The sequence below is a fragment of the Salmo trutta genome, chromosome 13, assembly GCF_901001165.1.
Source record: "Salmo trutta chromosome 13, fSalTru1.1, whole genome shotgun sequence".
In the NCBI taxonomy this organism is placed as follows: Eukaryota; Metazoa; Chordata; class Actinopteri; order Salmoniformes; family Salmonidae; genus Salmo; species Salmo trutta.
This window is the reverse complement of record NC_042969.1, coordinates 60,004,541-60,028,922: the sequence shown is the minus strand read 5'-3', so window position 1 is coordinate 60,028,922 and position 24,382 is coordinate 60,004,541. Positions and strand designations below refer to the sequence as shown.

Here is a 24,382-nt window from a genome sequence, read left to right as displayed (position 1 = left end):
GTTCCATTTCTCCTCAGTGTTTGTTCACCAAGCCGCCTGTGAAATAGAAACTATTTAGATTTCTGGCATCCCCTCTTCGCTCTGTTATGAAATTTGATTGAGAACGAGACAGTAGATGGAAATGAACTTGATAGGCCTCTGACAAATACACTGAATGAATATATCAATAAAATAAACACTCTCCCTCTTATTTATTTGGTGAGATCTTTGTAATATCTTGGCTCCATCTTGCGGTTTGTTATTCTCTTCTCTTCTCCTTTCTACCACTCCCACTCTCCTCTTTGTTGCTCCCTCCTTTCTCTCACTCGTTCTCTTCTCCATCTCTCTGTCCCTAACCCTGCTTTCTATCACTCGTTCTCTTCTCTGTTCTCCATCTCTCTGTCCCTAACCCTGCTTTCTATCACTCCCCCCATCTTTATCTCTCTGTCTTTCCCTTTCTCCTCTTTGTTTTGGCTCCTCTCTGTCTCAGACACTTCCTGTTGGTGGATGGGACGGGGGTCTATGTGTTCTCCTACGAGGGCCGTCTCATCTCCACGCCCAGATTCCCTGGCATGAGAACGGACATCCTCAATGCCCAGTCAGTCTCCCTTAGCAATGACACCATCGCCACCCGGGACAAGAGCGATGAGAAGGGTGAGTGGAAGGCCAGCCGAGCTGTTCCTTCACTACTACAATACTAAACTTTGTTGTCCACAGAGCAGGGCGAGATTTGCCTTAGGCTTCTTCACTCAATGACATTTACATCAGGAGCACTTTGCCAACAAGAGGATTACACTTCACCAGGAGATAAAACGCTGGAGAAATGACTTAAGCAGGACTGGAACACTGACCGTTTGCCATCATTATCCTGCTCTCTCTCTCTCCGTCCTCTCCTCTCTTCTCTTCTTTTCCTCCAGTCATCTTTCTGTTTGATGCCCTGACGGGGAAACCCCTGGGTGAAGGGAAGCCCCTGACTGACAAGGTGGGTGATTCACCAACCAACACACACCAACAGTCAGTCACAGCACACATTACACTCTCCTGTTAGTGTGCACACACTGACATGAGAAGACTGTGCATGTCTCCACATGCCTACATCTTAATCCATACTGTTACATTGAGCAACCTGTTAGGATTGGGGGAGGGTAAGCTGATCCTAGATCTGATCCTAGATCTGTGCCTCAGGGTAGCTGTGGGTTCGAGTGCCCCCAACGGCCAGGGTGAAAAGGTCAGGGAGCCATGGAGAGAAGACAGAGAGAAGAATTAGTGGTGTTGAGGGAAAAGAAGAAACTTGATAGTTAAGAGGGAGACATACAGCCTGTGTGGAAACTGGAGTGAGTGCATGTGTGTGAGAAAGAGATGGAGAGAAAAGGGGAGGGTTATGGAGTAAGAACAGGACTGAAAGGGATAAAGAGAGAAGGAGTGAATTAGAGAGGGAGAAAAGGAGGAGAAGTAGCCAGGATCAGTAGTTACTGTCTCTGCCAGCACTCCACAGCTCCAAGACAGAGGAGCACTGCACTGAAGCCAGCTGGCTCTGACACACACACACACACACACACACACTCCTGTTGGGGAGTATGGGCCAGGAGCTGTGGGGTCAGACTGCTGGCACCCCCTTCCACTCTCTTGCCTCCCCCATTTCTCCCTCGTCTCTCCTTTCCTCCACCTCTTCCCTCTGAGTTGAGTATCTTCCCTCTGATCTGGGCTCAGTTGTTCCCTCCTAGTCCTCCTGTGGCTGTGTACTCAGGGCAGTACTGGGGAATAGAGAGTGTGGAGGGGGAGAGGAGAGGGCTTGTGATATGGGTGATCATGTGTTGAGAAGAGATGTGTATCAAAAGACAATATTGTATGTGTTATGGGGACTGGTGGGGTTTGCCACTGGTGGTTCAGTTTGCCCTGCTCATGTGAACCAGGCCTCTCTCACACAACTTTCTGCCTCCCATTTCACTGTGTGTGTGTGTGTGTGTGTGTGTGTGTGTGTGTGTGTGTGTGTGTGTGTGTGTGTGTGTGTGTGTGTGTATGTTTGCATGTGTCCGTGCATGTGTTCCAGATGGAGGTGGTGGAGATAGCTCTGGACCAGTGTGGCCCGTCCAGCGAGAGGAAGATTGCAGTCATAGACAAGAACCGTGACCTGTACCTGACCGCTGTCCATCGCCTCAACAAAGAACACAACATCTGCAAGATAGGTAGGAGAGAGGGAAGGAGAGAGGGAAGGAGAGAAAGGGAGGGGGAGATAGATTTCAAACTGCTTTGTGTTGTTAAGCACCTAAAGCCTACCAGATAGATTTTTCTAACCATAACCCACATGCACTATGGTCTACACACCATGTGGTAGAGGTTATAGTTAGTTATTCTGAGTGTTGTCTGTCTCTATCCTGCTCAATAGGTACTGTGGTCCACACTATGTCCTGGAACGACTCCTCTAACATCCTGTGTGGTATTCAGGACACACAGTTCACTGTGTGGCACTATCCCAGTGCGGTCTTCACTGGACCTGCTGGCTAAAACACTCTACATGAAAGACGCCAGGTAACACGTGCACGCACACACACACAGAAAACAGTTCCCCATTATCCGAAATAAAAGGTACTGCTTCATCTGAAATGTTTTCATGTTGTGTAAAAGCTGTTTAAAAGAGATTCCTGAGTGGCTGCCCTTAGGCTAAGTGGCTGTGTACAGAATGTATTTTTATATCTGTCGGTCTGTCCCCCTCCACAGTGAGTTCAGCCGTGCGGCCCACATCCAGAACTACGTCGGGACCCAGGTGACGGCTCGTTGGTGTACAGCAGCGTGTCTCCTACCCCACCGTGCTGCACGAGTACAGCGCCTCCTCTCGCTGGGAGGACGCACTGCGCCTCTGCCGCTTTGCCAAGGTAACACACACCTGACAGGAGAGGGGACATTCTCATGGAGACATTCTCTGGTGACTCCCTGGTCCGCTGCAGAATGAGTCTGATCTGTATAGAGCAGAGCACACATCATATTCAACACCAAATACTGTACAAAACACATCTTAAAAAAACTCTTCACAATATGTTGAAAATAGAATAATGGTGTGAAATAATCCAGTGCCAAATGTCTAACACCAGGCCTGCTGTCTCCCTGGCCCTGCCCCTACTCTACCCAGGAGAGGAGGGCTGCTCTGAGCCATGAGCTCTGAGCCCTCTCTTAAAGCCAGTTATTTAGGATAAATGGTGTAATTAGCGGCCTGTAATTGCTAGCACATTGTGGGTTGCAGCAGAGCAAAGCAGGGCCAAAGGGACCAGAGAACCAGAGCCCTGGCCCCAGGGGAAACACTCAGCCCCCGAGAGGGGCCACGCGGGCTGGGGGGCCACAGATCAGTGAATGGGATTTCTCCAGGGTTCTAGTGTTGTGTTCTGATAGACCTTATGGGTTCCCCCCACCATAGTGTGGGAACAACAGGCAGCGTGGGAACTCACTGTCACTCTTTGGAAGTGGGGTGTGTATCTCAATGTCTTGTCTAAGGTCTCAGTGTGTCAAATTTCTTTCCTCATTTCTCTGTGGTTGTCTCATGTCTGTTCGATTGTCTCATGTCGGTCTTGTTGTCTCGTGTCTATCCGGTTGTTTATTCAAATCAAAATTTTATTTGTCACATGCGCCGAATACAACAGGTGTAGTATACCTTACAGTGAAATGCTTACTTACAAGCCCCTAACCAACAATGCAGTTTTAAGAAAGTACTTTAAAAAACGTAAGAGATAAGAATAACAAATAAATAAAGAGCAGCAGTAAATAACAATAGCGGGGCTATATACAAGGGGTACCGGTACAGAATCAATGTGTGGAGGCACCGGTGTCGAGGTAATTATGTACATGTAGGTAGAGTTATTAAAGTGACTATGCATAGATAATAACAGAGAGTAGCAGCAGCGTAGAAGGGGGGGCAATGAGTCTGGGTAGCCATTTGATTAGCTGTTCAGGAGTCTTATGGCTTGCGGGTTGAAGCTGTTTAGAAGCCTCTTGGACCAAGACTTGGCGCTCCGGTACAGCTTGCCGTGCGGTAGCAGAGAGAACAGTCTATGACTAGGGTGGCTGGAGTCTTTGACAATTTTTAGGGCGTTCCTCTTACACCGCTTGGTATAGAGGTCCTGGATGGCAGGAAGCTTGGCCCCGGTGATGTACTGGGCCCTACGCACTACCTTCTGTAGTGCCTTGCGGTTGGAGGCCGAGCAGTTGCCATACCAGGCAGTAAAGCAACCCGTCAGGATGCTCTTGAGGGTGCAGCTTTTAAACCTTTTGAGGATCTGAGGACCCATGCCCAATCTTTTCAGTCTCCTGAGGGGGAATACGTTTTGTCGTGCCCTCTTCATGACTGTCTTGGTGGGCTTGGCCCATGTTAGTTTGTTGGTGATGTGGACACCAAGGAACTTGAAGCTCTCAACCTGCTCCACTACAGCCCCGTCGATGAGAATGGGGGCGTGCTCGGCCCTCCTTTTCCTGTAGTCCACTATCATCTCCTTCGTCTTGATCACTGCTTCATCTGATCACTTTTTTATAGACCGAGTCACTGGTGCTTCCTGCTTTAATTTTGCTTGTAAGCAGGAATCAGGAGGATAGAATTATGGTCAGATTTGCCGAATGGAGGGCGAGGGAGAGCTTTGTAAGCGTCTCTGTGTGTGGAGTAAAGGTGGTCTAGAGTTTTTTCCCCTCTGGTTGCACATTTAACATGCTGATATAAAAATTTGGTCAAACTGATTTAAGTTTCCCTGCATTAAAGTCCCTGGCAACTAGGAGCGTTGCCTCTGGATGAGCATTTTCCTGTTTGCTTATGGCGGTATACAGCTGACTGAGTGCAGTTTTAGTCCCAGCATCGGTTTGTGGTGGTATATAGACAGCTACGGAAAATACAGAAACACTCTAGGTAGATAGTGTGGTCTACAGCTTATCATGAGATACTCTACCTCAGGTGAGCAAAACCTTGAGACTTCTTTAGATATCGTGCACCAGCTATCGTTTAAATATATGCATCGGCCCCCGCCCCGTGTCTTATCAGAGGCTGCTGTTCTATCCTGCTGATAGGGTGCATGTTATTAATGTCGTCGTTCAGCCACAACTCAGTGAAACATAAGATATTGCAGTTTTTAATGTCCCGTTGGTAGGACATACGTGCTTTCAGTTCGTCCCATTTATTTTCTAGTGATTGAACGTTAGCTAGCAGGACGGATGGCAAAGGCAGATTAGCCACTCGTCGCCTGATCCTCACAAGGCACCCTGATCTGTTTCCATGAAATCTTTGTTTCCTTCTCGAGCGAATGACGTGGATAAGGGCCTGTTCGGGTGTTTGTAGTATATCCTTCCCAGCTGATTCATTAAAGAAAAACTCTTTGTCCAATTCGAGGTGAGTAATCGCTGTTCTGATGTCCAGAAGCTCTTTTTGGTCATAAGAGACGGTAGCAGCAACATTATGGACCGGCAGGTAGTCTAGTGGTTAGAGCGTTGGGCCAGTAACCGAAAGGTTGATAGATCGAATCCCTGAGCTGACATGGTACAAATCTGTCGTTCTGCTCCTGAACAAGGCAGTTAACCCACTGTTCCTAGGCCGTCATTGTAAATAATAATTTGTTCTTAATAACTTCTGATGGCTCAAATCCCGTTAACGGGATCGATGTGACAACAGCCAGTGAAACTGCAGGGCGCCAAATTCAAACAACAGAAATCTCATAATTAAAATTCCTCAAACATACAAGTATTATAAACCATTTTAAAGATAAACTTCTTTAAAAGGCTTTACTGCGCAAGCATACCATGCGATTATGTTAGGTCAGTGCCTAGTCACAAAAAAAAAACATACAGCCATTTTCCAGCCAGAGAGGAGTCACAAAAAGCAGAAATAGAGATAGAATTAAACACTAACCTTTGATGATCAGTTCTATAAGTCAGTTCTATTTGTGACGCAGATCGCGATGCATGTCCTGCCTCTCCCATCTCCTCATTGGTTTATAGAAGCAGATACCCATGTGCCATCTCCTCATTGGTTATACCCACGTGGGTGATTGAAAGACAAACTGTGTTTTACCCCCACCATATACAGTGGGGGTAAAAAGTATTTGATCCCCTGCTGATTTTGTACGTTTGCCCAGTTACAAAGAAATGATCAGTCTATAATTTTAATGGTAGGTTTATATGAACAGTGAGAGACAGAATAACAACCAAAAAATCCAGAAAAACGCATGTCAAAAATGTTATAAAATGATTTCCATTTTAATGAGGGAAATAAGTATTTGACCCCTCTGCAAAACATGACTTAGTACTTGGTGGCAAAACCCTTGTTGGCAATCACAGAGGTCAGATGTTTCTTGTAGTTGGCCACCAGGTTTGCACACATCTCAGGAGGGATTTTGTCCCACTCCTCTTTGCAGATCTTCTCCAAGTCATTAAGGTTTTGAGGCTGACGTTTGGCAACTCGAACCTTCAGCTCCCTCCACAGATTTTCTATGGGATTAAGGTCTGGAGACTGGCTAGGCCACTCCAGGACCTTAATGTGCTTCTTCTTGAGCTACTCCTTTGTTGCCTTGGTCGTGTGTTTTGGGTCATTGTCATGCTGGAATACCCATCCACGACCCATTTTCAATGCCCTGGCTGAGGGAAGGAGGTTCTCACCCAAGACTTGACAGTACATGGCCCCGTCAAATGGTGCGGTGAAGTTGTCCTGTCCCCTTAGCAGAAAAATACCCCCAAAGCATAATGTTTCCACCTCCATGTTTGATGGTGGAGATGGTGTTCTTGGGGTCATAGGCAGCATTCCTCCTGCTCCAAACACGGCGAGTTGAGTTGATGCCAAAGAGCTCCATTTTGCTCTCATCTAACCACAACACTTTCACCAGTTGTCCTCTGAGTCATTCAGATGTTCATTGGCAAACTTCAGACGGGCATGTATATGTATTCTTGAGCAGGGGGACCTTGCGGATGCTACAGGATTTCAGTCCTTCACGGCGTAGTGTGTTACCAATTGTTTTCTTGGTGACAATGGTCCCAGCTGCCTTGAGATCATTGACAAGATCCTCCTGTGTAGTTCTGGGCTGATTCCTCACCGTTCTCATGATCATTGCAACCCCACGAGGTGAGATCTTGCATGGAGCGCCAAGGTAGATTGACAGTTCTTTTGTGTTTCTTCCATTTGCGAATAATCGCACCAACTGTTGTCACCTTCTCACCAAGCTGCTTGGCGATGGTCTTGTAGCCCATTCCAGCCTTGTGTAGGTCTACAATCTTGTCCCTGACATCCTTGGAGAGCTCTTTGGTCTTTGCCATGGTGGAGAGTTTGGAATCTGATTGATTGATTGCTTCTGTGGATATGTGTCTTTTTTACAGGTAACAAGCTGCGGTTAGCAGCACTCCCTTTAAGAGTGTGCTCCTAATCTCAGCTCGTTACCTGTATAAAAGACGCCTGGGAGCCAGAAATCTTTCTGATTGAGAGGGGGTCAAATACTTATTTCCCTCATTAAAATGCAAATCAATTTATAACATTTTTGACATGCGTTTTTCTGGATATTTTTGTTGTTATTGTGTCTCTCACTGTTCAAATAAACCTACCATTCAAATTATAAACTGATCCTTTCTTTATCAGTGGGCAAACGTACAAAATCAGCAGGGGATCAAATACTTTTTTGCCCCACTGTAAGTTCAAAGAAGAAAAATCCTGGAAGAAGGAGAGATGACTAAAATTCGGGTTGACCGTTTTATATGTGGATTAATTGTCAGAGTAGAGAACCTTGTGCATTTCAGGTAAAATAACATCTCAATGTTTATATCCCAGGACAAATTAGCTAGCAACAGCAAGCTAGCTAAATAGGACAAATTAGCTAGCAAGTGCAAGCTAGCTGGCTAAATTGCCATAAATGTTTAATGCTTTTCGACCTGCCCCCAATTTAATGTAATTGGTTCAGACTTTGTTTTGATATTTTTACCTGTGTGTCGTGATCGCGTTTGGTGTGGGGGGACAAAATAAATGTATGCACGATGGCGTACGCGCGCTGCCGGTTTGGGTTCCATGTCATCAAGGGAGAGCGGACAGTGCATTATAAACAAAGAGCCGCATATATTGGCCAAAATAAACAGTAACACGGAATCCAAACTGGCTGCGCGTTTTAGAACTGACTTCTATTTTAGCCCTTGCAATGCAGACGCTCGTTGGCGTGTGCGAGCAGTGTGGGTGCAATAATTGAATAATATAGATTTCTAAATGTATTTTGCAACTATCGCAGACTCGACGTGAGCGGTGTAGTCAGCCTGTAATTCAACTTTGTCTGGCCTAATGAGTAAAAAAAAAGCTCATTGATTGAAAATGTATTCACACCTCTGAGTCAATACATGTTAGAATCACCTTTGGCTGCGATTACAGCTGTGAGTCTTTCTGGATAAGTTCTAAGAGCTTTGCACACCTGGATAGTACAATATTTTAAAATCTTTTTTTTTTTATTCTTCAAGTTGGTTGTTGATCACTGCTAAACAGCCATTTTCAAGTATTGCCATATATTTTCAAGCCAATTTAGGTAAAAAACTTTAACTAGGCCACTCAGGAACATTGTTTTGTCTTGGTAAGCAACTCCAGTGTATATTTGGCCATGTGTTTTAGGTTATTGTCCTGCTGAAAGGTGAATTTGTCTCCCAGTGTCTTTTGGAAAGCAGACTGAAGCAGGTTTTCAACTAGGATTTTGCCTGTGCTTAACTCTATTGTTTATTGTTATCCTAAAATAACTCCCTAGTCCTTGCCGATGACTAGCATACTCATAACATGATACAGTCACCACCATGCTTAAAAATATGAAGAGTGGTACTCAGTGATGTGTTGTGTTGAATTTTCCCCAAACAACACTTTGTATTCAGGACATAAAGTTCATTTCTTTGCCACATTTTTTGCAGTTTACTTTAGTACCTTGTTGCAAACAGGATACATGTTTTGCATATTCTGTACATGCTTCCTTCTTTTCACTCTGTCAATTAGTTTAGTATTGTGGAGTAACAACAATGTTGTTGATCCATCCTCAGTTTTCTCCTATCACAGCCATTAAACTCTGTAACTGTTTAAAAGTCACCATTGGCCTCATGGTGAAATCCCTGAGCGGTTTCCTTCCTCTCCGGCAACTGTTAGGAAGGATACCTGTATATTTGTGATGACTGTGTGTATTACTACACCATCCAAAGTGTAATTAATAACTTCACCATGCTCAAAGGGATATTCAATGTCTGCTTTTTTAAATATATTTTTAATAGGTGCCCTTCTTTGCAAAGCATTGGAAAACCTCCCTGGTCTTTGTGGTTAAATATTTGTTTACAATTCACTGCTCGACCTGAGGGACCTTACAGATGTTTGTATGTGTGGGAGATGAGGTAGTCATTCAAAAATCATGTTAAACACTATTATTGCACACAGAGTGAGTCCATGCAACTCATTGTGACGTGTTAAACACATTTTTACTCCTGAACTTATTTTGGCTTGCCATAACAAAGGGGTTGAATACTTATTGGGTAAAGACATTTCAGCTTTAAATGTTTTATTAATTTGCACATAATTCCACTTTGACATTATGGGGTATTGTGTGTAGGCCAGTGACACACACTATCAATTTAATCCATTTTAAATTCAGGCTGTATCACAACAAAATGTGGAAAAAGTCAAGGGGTGTGAATACTTCCTGAATGCACTGTATGGAAGAAGGAGCGTCACCACTTTCAACAGCCACCCCTCCTCCTTCCTCCCCCCATTTCTGGTAAGGGTTTGGTCTTTCGTGGCCGTTTGGTGTGGTTTTTCCCGGAGTGGGAGGAGTGTTGTGGGGAAGCCCTGTCAGCCAGGTATGGAGGATTAGCCCCTTGTGGATACTTTCATGGCACTGATTGTTGGTAACAGACACGCACACGCACGCACACACACACACACACACACATAGACACACACATGCTGATAGGCCTGTACACAAACAACCATACTGTACACAGTCACACAAACATGGGCAGCCCAGCAGTGTGACTAAATCCCAAGCCAGGCTCTAACAGTGAGCCAACACCACAATCTCTCCTCTGATTGGAGGAAACTGGCCCATCTCTCTCTGACTCTCTGACCAGCATTTAGTGGCTTTAGAAAAGGATGATTTTGTTGTTGTCTTCACAGTTTTATGGCCAATGTTGTTTGTCTTAATGAAGGATTCAGATGAGATGACAGGATGCATGAGGATGTTGTTCTGGGCTTTGCTTTCAACGATACTGTTGAGTGGCGTAGTTTGAGTGTGACTGTAAGAGTGAATGGGAGTGACATTATGTCTGTGTGCGTGTGGGCCTGCATGTTTGTCTAAGTACGTCTGCGTGTCCTGAATGAGTATGATATCAGAATCACACACACGGAAGTCAGATTACAGGGTGTGTGTGAGTGTGTGTGCCCTGCAGAGTGACACTAACGAGGCCTGTGTTGTGAGGATGAGCAGACTGGTAATGGGAAGAGTGTCCCTGTAGAGACGCCAGTGTAATGGACCTCCCATCCCTCTAATAACACACAGCCCTCCTCTCTCTCAGTGCCCCGTCCCTTTAATGACCCAGGCGAGCAGGGCTAGGCTAGCCCCCCTGTGCAGGGCCTTGTGGTCAGGGCTGGGCCACGCACTGTGCCCCGGTGCCACCACCAGCCTGTCAGGCTGAGCAGCAGTTCCACCCCCTGACAAATAGCCCCATACCCCGGCTCCCTGTCCCCTGGCACTCATGCCTGCTCCCTATCATGTGTGGATGTGTGTGTTTGTTTGTGCGTGCGTGTGTGTGTGTGTGCTTATGTGGTGTGTGCGTTTATTTATGCTAAGACAATGTGTGCATGGCAAATTTCATTTCCTATTTGCTTAATGTCTGTCTCTGTTTCTATAGGACTAGTTGCTGTGGGCGTGTCTCGCTGGCATGGCAATGGCCAATAGGGAGATGACGACAGTGGAGGTGGCCTACGCTGCCATTGGAGAGGTAAGACCCTCCATCAATCTCTCTCTCTTTCTCTCTTTCTCTCTTTCTCTCTCTCTCCAGGTGGATAAGGTGCAGTATATTAACTCTATCAAGGATCTGCCATCTAAGGAATCTTTAGTGGCCCACATGTTACTGTCCACTCGGCTACAGGCTGGCCTGGTCTACCAAGCCATACAGGTCCACATCAACCTCTACAACGGGGACAGGTGTGGGGGTGTGTGTCTGTCTCTAAATGTCTGTCTGCCTGTGAATCTGAATATTTCTGTCTCTATGACATGTCTTTCTGTTTGTCTGTCTGTGTATACTTACATATGCATCTGTGATTGGGACTGAAAGCTTCATGTGTCCTCAGGGTGTTGGAGCTGGCAGTAAAACATAAGACCCATGTGGACACAGTGCTGGCCTACAGACTCCAAGTTCTTGCAGGACTTTAGAGACCAACAAGAGGTTCATGCAGTACGTTGACAGGGTAGGATATGTCATTGCTTTTGACTGTCATATAGTGAACACTAACCAGCTGTAGTAGTAAAGACTTCTTCTCTTCGAAACTAGACAGTATTTTGTTATAAGAGGCACTGTGCCCTTTCTATCACACTATTTCCCATTAGACTGACCCACTTCTCTAATCTTTCTCTCTCTCTTTTTCTCTTCTCTTTCTCTTTCTCCCCACCCCATCAGGTAGAGGTGAACTGGGAAAAGATCCAGGCGAAGGTTAAGGAGAGAGAGAAGGCTGCCATCACCTCTGTCAGGAGCAGCTTGGCCTCTCGATGCTGACCCTTGACCCCACACCTTTGACCTCATCCAGGGACCAAATGTACATCATATTTTCAAGTGGTCATTTATCAAACATGGTTAGTGTTATTTTTGTGTTTTTTATAAAATTATATATATTTTTACAATTAACTTAAATGCCTTAATCTCTGAGAATGTACATATGTAGATGTTTAATAAATACATATTTATCAGATCGATCAACTGACTTATTTTTATCTCCTCAACTGCTATTTCAATTCAATGCAGTCAGCCCCAGCCCAGTCCGTTTTAACTAGTAATCATAGGCCACCCGAGGGACGGAGTGGTCTAAGGCACTGCATTGCAGTGCTAGAGGCGTCACTACAGATCCGGGGTCGATCCCAGGCTGTGTCGCAGCCGGCTGCGACTGGAAGACCCATGAGGCGGTGCACAATTGGCCCAGCGTCGTCCGGGTTAGGGGAGGGTTTGGCCGACCGGGATGTCCTTGTCTCATCACGCTCTAGCTACTCCTTGTGGCGGGCCGGGCGCATGCACGGTGACTTCAGTTGTACAGTGTTTCCTCCGACACATTGGTGGGTCTGGCTTCCAGGTTAAGCGAGCAGTGTGTCAAGAAGCAGTGTGTCTTGGCCTGGTCGTGTTTTGGAGGATGCATGGCTCTTGACCTTCGCCTTTCCCGAGTCCGTACGGGAGTTACAGCGATGAGACAAGACTGTTACTACTACCAATTGGATATCACGAAAAGGGTTAAAGAAAACGTAAAAAAAATTGTAATCATAGATATTTGTGTTTATATTAAGTATTAAGGCTTTGACGTGTATTCTCTGTGGTGGTGGGAAACAGCTTCCTCCCCTGACAGAGGTCCAGCCCATAATTTGCCATTACACCCTATCGATCTCCACTCCCAACACACACACTCAAACACAGCCCCAGCATGGAAGCCAGGAGCAGCAGGATGGATCCCTGTCATTCTGGTCTGGCCACCGGCGCTCCTGGGTTCCTGATGGATACAGGATGATGGCTAACGGGCGCAGTAGAGGAGCAGTCTAGGGCTGCTTGTCATACACTTTTACAGAGCAAGACTGAATCATTAAGTTCAGCCTCTCTCACACCCCCTTCTTTTCATGTCCTCTCTTTTTCTTTCTCTGTTTTTGTATCCTATCGATCCCTGTTCACTCAGGTATTGTCCTAAGTGCAGGCTAGAATGAACTACCTCCATCTTTCCCCAGCTAACTACAGTCAGGCCGTTCTTGTCTAGAGTAAAGTTAGAGAGAGGGGGACGGGTAGCTATGATGCCAGTGGTAGTGTGGAAGCTCTCCAGTCATCTCTGACCCAAGAGGAGCAGCACTCTGTATCAGCCAGGAGTCAGGTTTCACATGTCTTACCCCCGGAATACACACATCTCAAAGCACGTGTTCCCTGAACTGTTACACAAGTATGTTCAAACACACAGCACACAGATAACACTCAGACACACACACTGAATTGAATACGCCTTATCCAAACCATGCTGCTACTACCAAAGCTCAGACCCTGACGGGGCATAATGGAGGATTTATGAGGAGCTTAATGCACATTGATCTGGCCTTGGTTTCTTTGCTGTTTTTCCCACTAATGCATTGAATAACTGCTCCATTGGCATAATCAGTTGTTAGATACACAGAATTACCGTATATTGTCTATTTTTCTCACACTGGGGTTGGGCTGTTACACACCCCATAAAAATGGCCTGGGTTTCCAAAACATCTCAATACTTATGAGTTGTCTTGTCATGATTGTAGACACAGCTTGGGAGTTAAGCCAGGATACCTGGGTTAACACTCCTACAATAAGTTACATGAGATCTTTAGGTATCACAGAGAGTCAGAACACAAGTTCAACATCTCATCCATAAGACAGCACCCTACACAGGGCAATCATTGCCCTGGGGCTTTGGGATATTATTTTTTTAGACGAGAAGAAAGGGTGCCTCCTACTGGCTCTCCAACACCACTTCCAGAAGCATCTAGTCTTCCATCCAGGGACCAACCCTGCTTAGCTTCAGAAGCAAGCCAGCAGTGGGATGAAGGGTGGTATGCTGGTGGCAGCAAGTCATGTCAGCAGTCTGTCTCATTATTGAATTCAGATCTCCTTCGAGTGACTCCTCAAAGCGCAGAATAGCAGAGTTTTACCCCATCTGATGAAATATTAATGCTGTGGATTCTATAGGATTGGATCGTGCCCTAGGCCCCTGAACTCACAGCCTGAGTGCAGAGGACTTGTAGAGGCTGTCTCCACTGCAGAGAGAGAGAGTGAGAGAGCCTCAGAGCCTCAGATGCAAAAATGTGATCTCTACTGTTAAATCACAAATTCCAGTAATACCATATCTGTATTCTGTCACTAAAACGTACTGTGATGTGTAATGTGTCTGCATCTTGTCTCATTCCCTCCATTCATCCATCAGTGGATTTAATGCTTTTTTGTGTAAACTCCTCTTATCCACCAATTTCCTCTGTGGAGGAAATCCATCAGTGTCCAACACAACAGACCGGCCCTGGCTGGACGGTATAGGATTACCCTCCAGTCAGACAGACTAGCTGTCCCATTATCGTGATCCATAACGGCCATGGTCAGAATCCCTATTGAAGATGATGGTATCATTGAGACTAGGAAGCCTGGCTAAAGCACATACAGTATTTATCTGACATTACTCCAATAACCCAAACTCCTAATGAGTATCCTTTAGTTTCTCATTGCTTATCCACTCTTATGCACTTCAGATAAACCAGTTCTTGGAGAGTTGGTGCATCTCAACGTTCCACTGTTCCACAGAAAGATTGATGACTTTTCTTTCCCAGCCTACTGTGGAGAGGATGTGGCTGTACCCTAGGCTGTGCACAGAGTGTAGAAATCTATTGCCCAATTCCAAATAGAACCCTACTCCCTGTGTCATTTTCTGTGTAGATCTGAGAAGAGTGGATAGGTAAGGTTTAAAAAGTATGGCCAAAAATGCCACCTAGTCTATCATAAGCTTAGCTGGACACAGCTACAGTTGAAGTCGGAAGTTTACATACACCTTAGCCAAATACGTGTAAACTCAGTTTTTCACAATTCTTGACATTTAATCTTAGTAAAAATTCCCTGTCTTAGGTCAGTTAGGATCACCACTTTATTTTAAGAACGTGAAATGTCAGAATAATAGTAGAGATAATGATTTATTTCAGCTTTTATTTCTTTCATCACATTCTCAGTGGGTCAGAAGTTTACATACACTCAAGTATTTGGTAGCATTACCTTGACATTTTTTTACTTGGGTCAAACGTTTTAGGTAGCCTTCCACAAGCTTCCCACAATAAGTTGAAGTTTGGCCCATTCCTCCTGACAGAGCTGGTGTAACTGAGTAAGGTTTTTTCGGCCTTCTTGCGCACACATGCTTTTTCAGTTCTGCCCACAAATTTTCTATAGGATTTAGGTCAGGGCTTTGTGATGGCCACTTCAATACCTTGACTTTGTTGTCCTTAAGTCATTTTGCCACAACATTGGAAGTATGCTTGGGGTCATTGTCCATTTGGAAGACCCATTTGTGACCAAGCTTTAACTTCCTGACTGATGTCTTGAGATGTTGCTTCAATATAGCCACAGTTGTCCTTCCTCATGATGCCATCTATTTTGTGAAGTGCACCAGTCCCTCCTGCAGCAAAACACCCCCACAATCTGATGCTGCCACCCCCGTGCTTCACGGTTGGAATGGTGTTCTTCGGCTTGCAAGCCTCCCCCTTTTTCCTCCAAACATAACGATGGTCATTATGGCCAAACAGTTCTATTTTTGTTTCATCAGACCAGAGGACATGATCTTTGTATGATCTTTGTCCCCATGTGTCCCCAAAGTATGATCTTTGTCCCCATGTGCAATTGCAAACCGTAGTCTAGCTTTTTTATGGCGGTTTTGGAGCAGTGGCTTCTTCCTTGCTGAGCGGCCTTTCAGGTTATGTTGATATAGGATTCGTTTTACTTTGGATATAGATACTTTTGTACCTGTTTCCTCCAACATCTTCACAAGGTCCTTTGCTGTTGTTCTTGGATTGATTTCCACTATTCGCACCAAAGTACGTTCATCTCTAGGAGACGGAACGCGTCTCCTTCCTGAGAGATATGACGGCTGCGTGGTCCCATGGTGTTTATACTTGCTTACTATTGTTTGTACAGATGAACGTAGTACCTTCAGGCGTTTGGAAATTGCTCCCAAGGATGAACCAGACTTGTGGAGGTCTACAATTTTTTTTCTGAGGTCTTGGCTGATTTCTTTAGATTTGCCCATGATGTTAAGCAAAGAGGCACTGAGTTTGAAGATTGGCCTTGAAATACATCCACAGGTACACCTCCAATTGACAACAATTATGTAAATTAGCCTATCAGAAGCTTCTAAAGCCATGACATCATTTTCTGGAATTTTCCAAGCTGTTTAAAGGCACAGTCAACTTAATGTATGTAAACTTCTGACACACTGGAATTGTGATACAGTGAATTATAAGTGAAATCTGTCTGCAAACAATTGTTGGAAAAATGACTTGTGTCATGCACAAAGTAGATGTCCTAACCGACTTACCAAAACTATAGTTTGTTAACAAGAAATATGTGGAGTGGTTGAAAAACGAGTTTTAATGATTCCAACCTAAGTGTATGTAAACTTCCGACTTCAACTGTATATTATTTCTGGTTCCTGGGCTACAAATCGATTTAGAATTGAGCATTAAGATATTGAAATGTACCAGCCTGCTAACTGGTCTGCTGTTTGCCAGCGACACAGACAGACAGACAGACAGACAGACAGACAGACAGACAGACAGACAGACAGACAGACAGACAGACAGACAGACAGATCAATAAACAGACAAGGGTGTAATCTCTGTTCACTGATCTCTCCTGTATACCAGCTATCTCAGTCTGCAGCTCCAGCTTTATGTCTGCCAGCTTAGCTCTTTATTTACTGCTGTCTATTCTATACTTCTGTCTTTATGACTGTCTGTATTGTCTATCAGTCATCTTCCTGCCTTTTTCCATGCAAGGCATGTCTGTAATCAAGTGCTCTAATGCTGATGATGGTGAATGTTTTGTCATTCAACTATGGTCACTACGTCAAAGATAAACTATCAGAGGTGGTCTGCTCACTCACATGGTAACTAGACCTTGGATCAGTATTTAGGATCATCATCATCTCTCATTGAGGAGGGAGGGAGGAGATATTGTGTTCGTGATGCAGTATGTGTGAGCTGAGCTCTCTGATACATTGGATAAAATAACTTTCTGATGTAACAAAATGTCAGGCATAGCTTATGTAGATGTGTTGGAGAGAGTATTTGTATTCATTTCATGGACTAGGTGATTCTCATAGACCCAGCCTGTGACCGGGAGAGTTGTGATATGAAGAAAAAAACAAAAACATTTCCAATTGTCTCATGCATATTAATACACAGTTGTACATGTGTGAAAAACGACAAATACTATTATATGACATGATTTCTAGGATATAGATATAAGAATGAATTGACGTATTTCAGGCCCAGCAGACTCAAAAACTCATTCTCAGCCTGTTCATCTCATAAAAGAAAAATATGGAGAAAGCCAACTGTCTCACGGTGCCTTTGGAAATTGAACCGTTAAGCAAAACATAATGTGATTGTACCGGCGCCAAATTAGCTGCCTGTCAATACACAAAAGAGCGTCAATCATAGCAACCATATCTCTTTTATTGTCTCCTTTTCTCATACCAAGTCTTAATTTGCATACAAAAGGGGAATCATCCGCCCAATCATATAAAACTCACGTCATTGACCAAATTGCCAGTTCATATTATTTTCAACATTCATTGCAACAGATTGTAATTGCACTTAAGTTATTATATATAAAGCCTGTAAGTCTCTCCTTTAGTTCATAATAAAATAACAATTCTTAAATTAGATAGTCCATCACATTTAGTCAGACAGAATTCCGTGACGCGCGTGTGTTGTGTCCTGAAGTGTCCTGTCCCTCTTCTCTGGGTATCGGTCCTCCCCTCGTCCCTCGGTCCGCAGCAGGCTCCTCCGACCGGACCAGTAAGTTATCATCCGACTGGTCTCTGTGCACCTCCTGCATGGTCTCTTCGTAGGTTGGCAGGTACTTCACCTCGTCATATGCGGGTAGCAGCACTGGCGAGGTGAAGTCCCCAAAACTGTATTCGGGGTACCGGTCCAGTAGGGAGTCCTGGGACGCGGTGGCGTGTCCGTGGAAGAGAGAGGGCTCCTCGGGGTGTTCGGGGTGTCGGCGCGGCCGCGGGCAGATGATGCGCTGGATGAAGTAGCCCATTGCGAAGAGGAGCAGCAGGATCAGGATGCCCGATAGTTTGCGCGTCACCCAGCCCACGTTGTCGAAGAATATATGCAGCGGGAGCTTGCAGCAGCGCACCGTGGAACTCGCGCTACCGTTGCCGGTAACGGTAGGGGGGCAGCACTGCTGGCCCTCAACGCACTGGACGTCCCCACAGCGGCGGAGCGCGTGGCAGGAGGAAATCACGACCGCGGACAGAAAGGTGATGCTGTATATGCACGTTCTGCTGCCGGTGGATAGATTAAACATTATGTCCATTTACTAGTCGGTTCGTCCGGTTAGGATAGACTTGTGCGTCCGTGCCTGCCTGCCGTCTGGTTCCTCTTTTGGTGAGAAAGAGTCCACAGCAGTTTTAGCTACTATGTTTGCTGCCTGTTTGTGCCAATCCTCTTCCTTCATTCGCTCTCCGGAGACAGCTACTGCAGAATAATATAGCCACCAGCTCCTCCGGTTCTGCGAGTGAGACGAGTAGCCTCTTCTACAGGGTGTGAGTGCGCGGGACAAGACCCCCAGTAAGCAAAATGACGTATTTTCCAGACGTTGAAGTCAGGTGCATTCTAGGTGCCGAGTGAAAGGTGAAAATACGTATTTTCCGGTTGTCGAAAATATGTATTTTCTAGACGTTAAATAAGTATTTTGGGGGTGTTGAAATCCACTGTATTTTAAGTGCTGAAACAAAAGTGAAAATACGTATTTTTGGTATTTTCCAGATGTAAAAAAAATATGTATGTTCCAGATGTTGAAAATACAACATTAGCAGCAGTAAATTCGATGGACAAATTTCAACTGCACATACAGTGCATTCGGGAAGTTTTCAGACCCCTGACTTTTCCCACATTTTGTTGTACAGCCTTATTCTAAAATGTATTAAATTGATTTCCCCCTCATTAATCTACACACAATACCCCATAATGAAAGCTCGAAAACAGGTTTGTAGACATTTTTGCAAAATGTATTAAAAATTAAAACAAATACCTTATTTACATAAGAATTCAGATCCTTTGCTATGAGATTCGAAATTGAGCCCAGGTGCATCCTGTTTCCATCGATCATCCTTGAGATGTTTCTACAATTTGATTGGAGTCCACCTGTGGTAAATTCAATTGATTGGACATGATTTGGAAAGGCACACACCTGTCTATATAAGGTCCCACTGTTGACAGTGCATGTCAGAGCAAAAACCAAGCCATGAGGTCGAAGGAATGGTCTGTAGAGCTCTGAGACAGGATTGTGTCGAGGCACAGGTCTGTGGAAGGGTACCAAAAAATGTCTGCAACATTGAAGGTCCCCAAGAACACAGTGGCCTCCCTCATTCTTAAATGGAAGAAGTTTGTAAAAACCAAGTCTCTTCCTAGAGCTGGCTGCCCAGCCAAACTGAGCAATCAGGAGAGAAGGGCCTTGCTCAGGGAGGTGACCAAGAACCCGATGGTCACTCTGACAGAGCTCCAGAGTTTCTCTGTGGAGATGGGAGAACATCACAGAAGGACAACCATCTCTGCAGCACTCCACCAATCAAGCCTTTATGGTAGAGTGGCCAGACGGAAGCCACTCCTCAGTAAAAGGCACATGACAGCCTGCTTGTAGTTTGCCAAAAGGCACCTAAAGGACTCTCGGACCATGAGAAACAAGATTCTCTGGTCTGATGAAACCAAGATTGAACTTTTTGGCCTGAATGCCAAGCGTCACGTCTGGTGGAAATCTGGCACCATCCCTATAGTGAACTAGTCATAGATGTCTAGGCTATGTTTCACAAGTTTGAACATCACAGTACAGTACGGCACAGTTCACTACAGTAGAGCACAGTACAGTATGGTATGGTACAGGATTGTAGAGCTTTATTCAGTAGACTACAGTAGAGTACAGTATGGTACAGAATAGTTTACAGTAGTGTACAGTACAGTATGGTTTAATTCATTAGAGTATAGTACAGTATAGTTTAATTCAGTAGAGTACATTAGAGTAAAGTAGGATACAATAGAGTACACTATACTTTACTATTATTTACTTCACTGTACTCTATATTCTACTGTATTGTACTGTACTCTACTGTACTATACTATGTAATGTAGGCCTACTGTACTCTGCTGTGCTCTACTGTTCTGCATTGTGCTGTACTGTTCTGTCCAAACTTGTGAAACATAGATGTTTATGATTGGCTCAGATTTGGACCGGACCAAATCTGAACCAATTATAGACATCTATGTTTGGGCCAAATATAGGCCGGTCCAGACCGGACGACTGTGGACATTGAAATCAAGGCCGGTCCAGACCGGACAAAATCTGAATGAAGCATAGATGTGTGGGGTAAGATTAGCTCAATCATTGCAGGTTCTGTAGAGCAAGAGCGTGTAAAGGGTTTTGTCCCAGCCCAGCTCTAACGCCTGACTTAAATAGTCAACATACTGAATCACGGTGATAGGCTATGATTTGTATTCAGGTATGAGCTGGTCTGGAACAAAAGCTTATACACACCCCTACAATTCAAATCTGGAGATGGCCACCCTTTTAAGTCATTATTCTGTACAATGGGTACAATCGGTGGGATTAATTTAGATGGTATTGATATACAGTTGAAGTCGGAAGTTTACATGCACCTTAGCCAAATACATTTAAACTCAGTTTTTCACAATTCCTGACATTTAATCCTAGTAGAAATTCCCTGTCTTAGGTCAGTTAGGATCACAGTGGGTCCCAGTGGGTCAGAAGTTTACATACACTCAATTAGTATTTGGTAGCATTGCCTTTAAATTGTTTAACTTGGGTCAAACATTTCGGGTAGCCTTCCACAATCTTCCCACAATAAGTTGGGTGAATTTTGGCACATTCGTCCTGACAGAGCTAGTGTTACTGAGTCAGGTTTGTAGGCCTCCTTCCTTTCACACACTTTTTCAGTTCTGCCCACAAATTTTCTACAGGATTGAGGTCAGGGCTTTGTGATGGCCACTCCAATACCTTGACTTTGTTGTCCTTAAAACATTTTGCCACAACTTTGGAAGTATGCTTGGGGTCATTGTCCATTTGGAAGATCCATTTGCGGCCAAGCTTTATCTTCCTGACTGATGTCTTGAGAAGTTGCTTCAATATATCCACATAATTGTCCTTCCTCATGATGCCATCTATTTTGTGAAGTGCACCAGTCCCTCCTGCAGCAAAGCACCCCCACAATCTGATGCTGCCACCCCCGTGCTTCACGGTTGGGATGGTGTTCTTCGGCTTGCAAGCCTCCCCCTTTTTCCTCCAAACATAACGATGGTCATTATGGCCAAACAGTTCTATTTTTGTTTCATCAGACCAGAGGACATTTCTCCAAAAGGTACGATCTTTGCCCCCATGTGCAGTTGCAAACCGTAGTCTGGCTTTTTTATGGCGGTTTTGGAGCAGTGGCTTCTTCCTTGCTGAGCGGCCTTTCAGGTTATGTTGATATAGGACTCGTTTTACTTTGGATATAGATACTTCTGTACCTGTTTCCTCCAGCATCTTCACAAGGTCCTTTGCTGTTGTTCTGGGATTGATTTGCACTTTCGCAACAAAGTACGTTCATCTCTAGGAGACAGAACATGTCTCCTTCCTGAGCAGTATGACCGCTGCATGGTCCCATGGTGTTTATACTTGCTTACTATTGTTTGTACAGATGAACGTGGTACCTTCAGGTGTTTGGAAATTACTCCCAAGGATGAACCAGACTTGTGGAGGTCTACAATTTTTGGGCTAATTTCTTTTGATTTTCCCATGATGTCAAGCAAAGAGGCACTGAGTTTGAAGGTAGGTCTTGAAATACATCACAGGTACACCTCCAATTGACTCAAATTATGTCAATTAGCCTATCAGAAGCTTCTAAAGCCATGACATAATTTTCTGGAATTTTCCAAGTTGTTTAAAGGCACAGTCAACTTAATGTATGTAAACTTCTGACCCACTGGAATTGTGATACAGTGAATTTTAAGTGAAATAATCTGTCTGTAACAATTGTTGGAAAAATGGCTTGTGTCATGCACAAAGTAGATGTCCTAACCGACTTGCCAAAACAATATTTTGTTAACAAGAAATTTGTGGAGTGGTTGAAAAACGAGTTTTAATGACTCCAACCTAAGTGTATGTCAACTTCCGACTTCAACTGTATCACACATGCTCCACTCTCAATTTGAAGTTGAACTAGTTGACCGATGCCAAGGCAGTGGCTGCTAAGGGAGCAGCTGTGGACCAGAAGACTGCAACGAAGGCAGCACTGGTCCACACCTGCCCTGTCTGTCAGGTGAGTAGTATTGGTTGGTACTGTGTGTGCCTAGTTTATTATTTGTTTCAACGAGTGGAGGCTGGTGGGATGAGTTATAGGAGGATGTGCTCATTGCTATGACTGGAATGGAACGGTATCAAACACATGAAACATATGGAAACCACATGTTTGACTCTGTTCCAATATTCCTTTCCAGTCATTACAATGAGCCCATCCTCCTATAGCTCCTCTCACCAGCCTCCTCTGGTGTCAAATTTGTATTCAATCTAATCCACAGATTAACTTCCTCCATTTTGTACTTGACCTTTATAGACGCAGACCAGAAGACATTCAAGCAGAACTTTGAGAGCAAGCATCCCAAGTCTCCAATTGTCCCAATACTGGTTGATGTGCAGGCCTAAGTGACCACACACTGAAATGGACCTACAGCTTGGGTAAGATTCTTCTATCATTCACACACAGTAGACATAGTGTAAACCGCCATGTTGTCAACAAAAGGCTGTCCTCAATGCTTAAGTTGTATTTGGTATGGCTTCATTTCTGGAAATGCTGTGATCACTCATTGTCTTTAATGTTGTGATTCACAGACACACGATGACCACGGTTTGAATGCTGCAACTGAGACGGAATGAGGGACACACAGAGAACCTGTGTATGACTGGATATTTGTGACAACGACCTAAAAGGGCTGCAGAAGCACACCAGCCCCCATTTTATGTTTATCCCACAGCCAACCATCCCTCTACCTACCCCTTATTCCACACTGCCTTTCATGCCCCATGGTCCCTCAACTTCAGACACTTTGGATCTCTCCATCTTATCTCTATAAACCAACCCTAACTTCACCCATTTTCTCTATGCTACTTCCTACATTGGTTCTTCTGCTGATTTGATAACGTCTAGACTAAGTTGCAAAGTGTTGTGGTGCACTGTTTTTGTAACTTTTTTTTCACCAGTGTAATACTGTCCTGCTTATTTTGTGGTTCAGACTGAATGCAGTGGTAAATGTTCTGCTCACAGCTGACATCAGCAATATGGGCCTGTTACATTGACCAGAAGGGTGTTGATATAGCTGCGTTCAGGCATGGCTTCCTTGTTTTGAGGAAGTTAAGTGTGTTTCTTATTCTGCTGGAGGTGAGCTAGTATTTTATATTAAACCTACCTTACATATCCAGTTGTTTCTCCATTTGTAACTCACCCACCAAAAATCACAATATTCTGTTTTACATGTTGTGTTATTTGTGCTGGTTTAATTCCTAAAATGGAAAATCAGAAGAACATGTGTACTCTCTGATAGTAATAAAAGTTCATATGGTGATCTTCGATGTCCCAGGTTTGTAGCATTGGTTAATACATCATTTAATCTTTACTTCAAGTCAGATGTTTATATGTTATGTATGAAAGGCATATGTATGCATTGTTTAGTATTTTTGTTTATTTAAAACAATGTCATTGTTGGAGTTCAAGTGTTTGACGTGATTGATGGGTGACTAGATGCATTCCTATCAAATAAAAATGCTTATTCATGATTATGGATACATTCTGCAATGAGTTAATCTGGCTTTCAATCTGCAACAGAACATGGCAACAAGTTAGTTCTGAATAGCTTTAATACAGCAGTGGATTCTGACACCATGAAGGGAAGTAGATTTCACCTCGTTCATATAGTTGGCAGAAATTATAAGAGATTAAATTTAGACCTCCCCTGGCTGAAGGAGAAGAGGATATGGTAAAATAAGGGTATGTTGCTAATATCATGTAGGTGGGTAGCTAGCTACTTTGCAAAAGTATAATATTCATGGAACAATGTAAATACCTGACTGCTACTAGGATGGTATTCTGTAAAAGACAGAAGACCAAATGCAAAAATAAACCAACACATGAGTTTCTATTTTCATTGTTCATTTTGGATCAAGGTAGCTAGCTAGCTGACAGCAAAGGTGTCAGCTAGAGATGACGTGCAGGAGCTTGCAGAGATTTGTAGTCTTGCATGCTTTCTACTTTGATGCTAATTAGCATTTTCGAATCTGAGAGTAAATAGAGACGAATATATTGATAAAAGTAAACTTGTCCGTGAGAGATTTACACAGTTATCAAAATGTCACACCAGTGAAAGCCTACATG

The 24,382-nt window shown here is 44.2% G+C and overlaps 1 protein-coding gene and 1 pseudogene across 1 annotated transcript; one reads left to right on the top strand and one right to left on the bottom strand.

Moving 5' to 3' along the window:
- LOC115206794 (intraflagellar transport protein 80 homolog) overlaps positions 1-23,802 on the top strand; it is an 89,702-nt pseudogene extending 65,900 nt beyond the window's left edge.
- Positions 17,388-18,567, bottom strand: c15h3orf80 (chromosome 15 C3orf80 homolog). The gene has a single exon (XM_029772917.1). The coding sequence runs from the start codon at positions 18,280-18,282 to the stop codon at positions 17,638-17,640; it is 645 nt and encodes a 214-aa protein (XP_029628777.1). The 5' UTR covers positions 18,283-18,567; the 3' UTR covers positions 17,388-17,637.
- Positions 23,803-24,382: the final 580 nt, after the last annotated feature.

Coding starts and splice junctions, on each gene's coding strand:
- c15h3orf80 (XM_029772917.1), bottom strand. CDS start 18,282: ATGGACATAATGTTTAATCTATCCACCGGCAGCAGAACGTGCATATAC.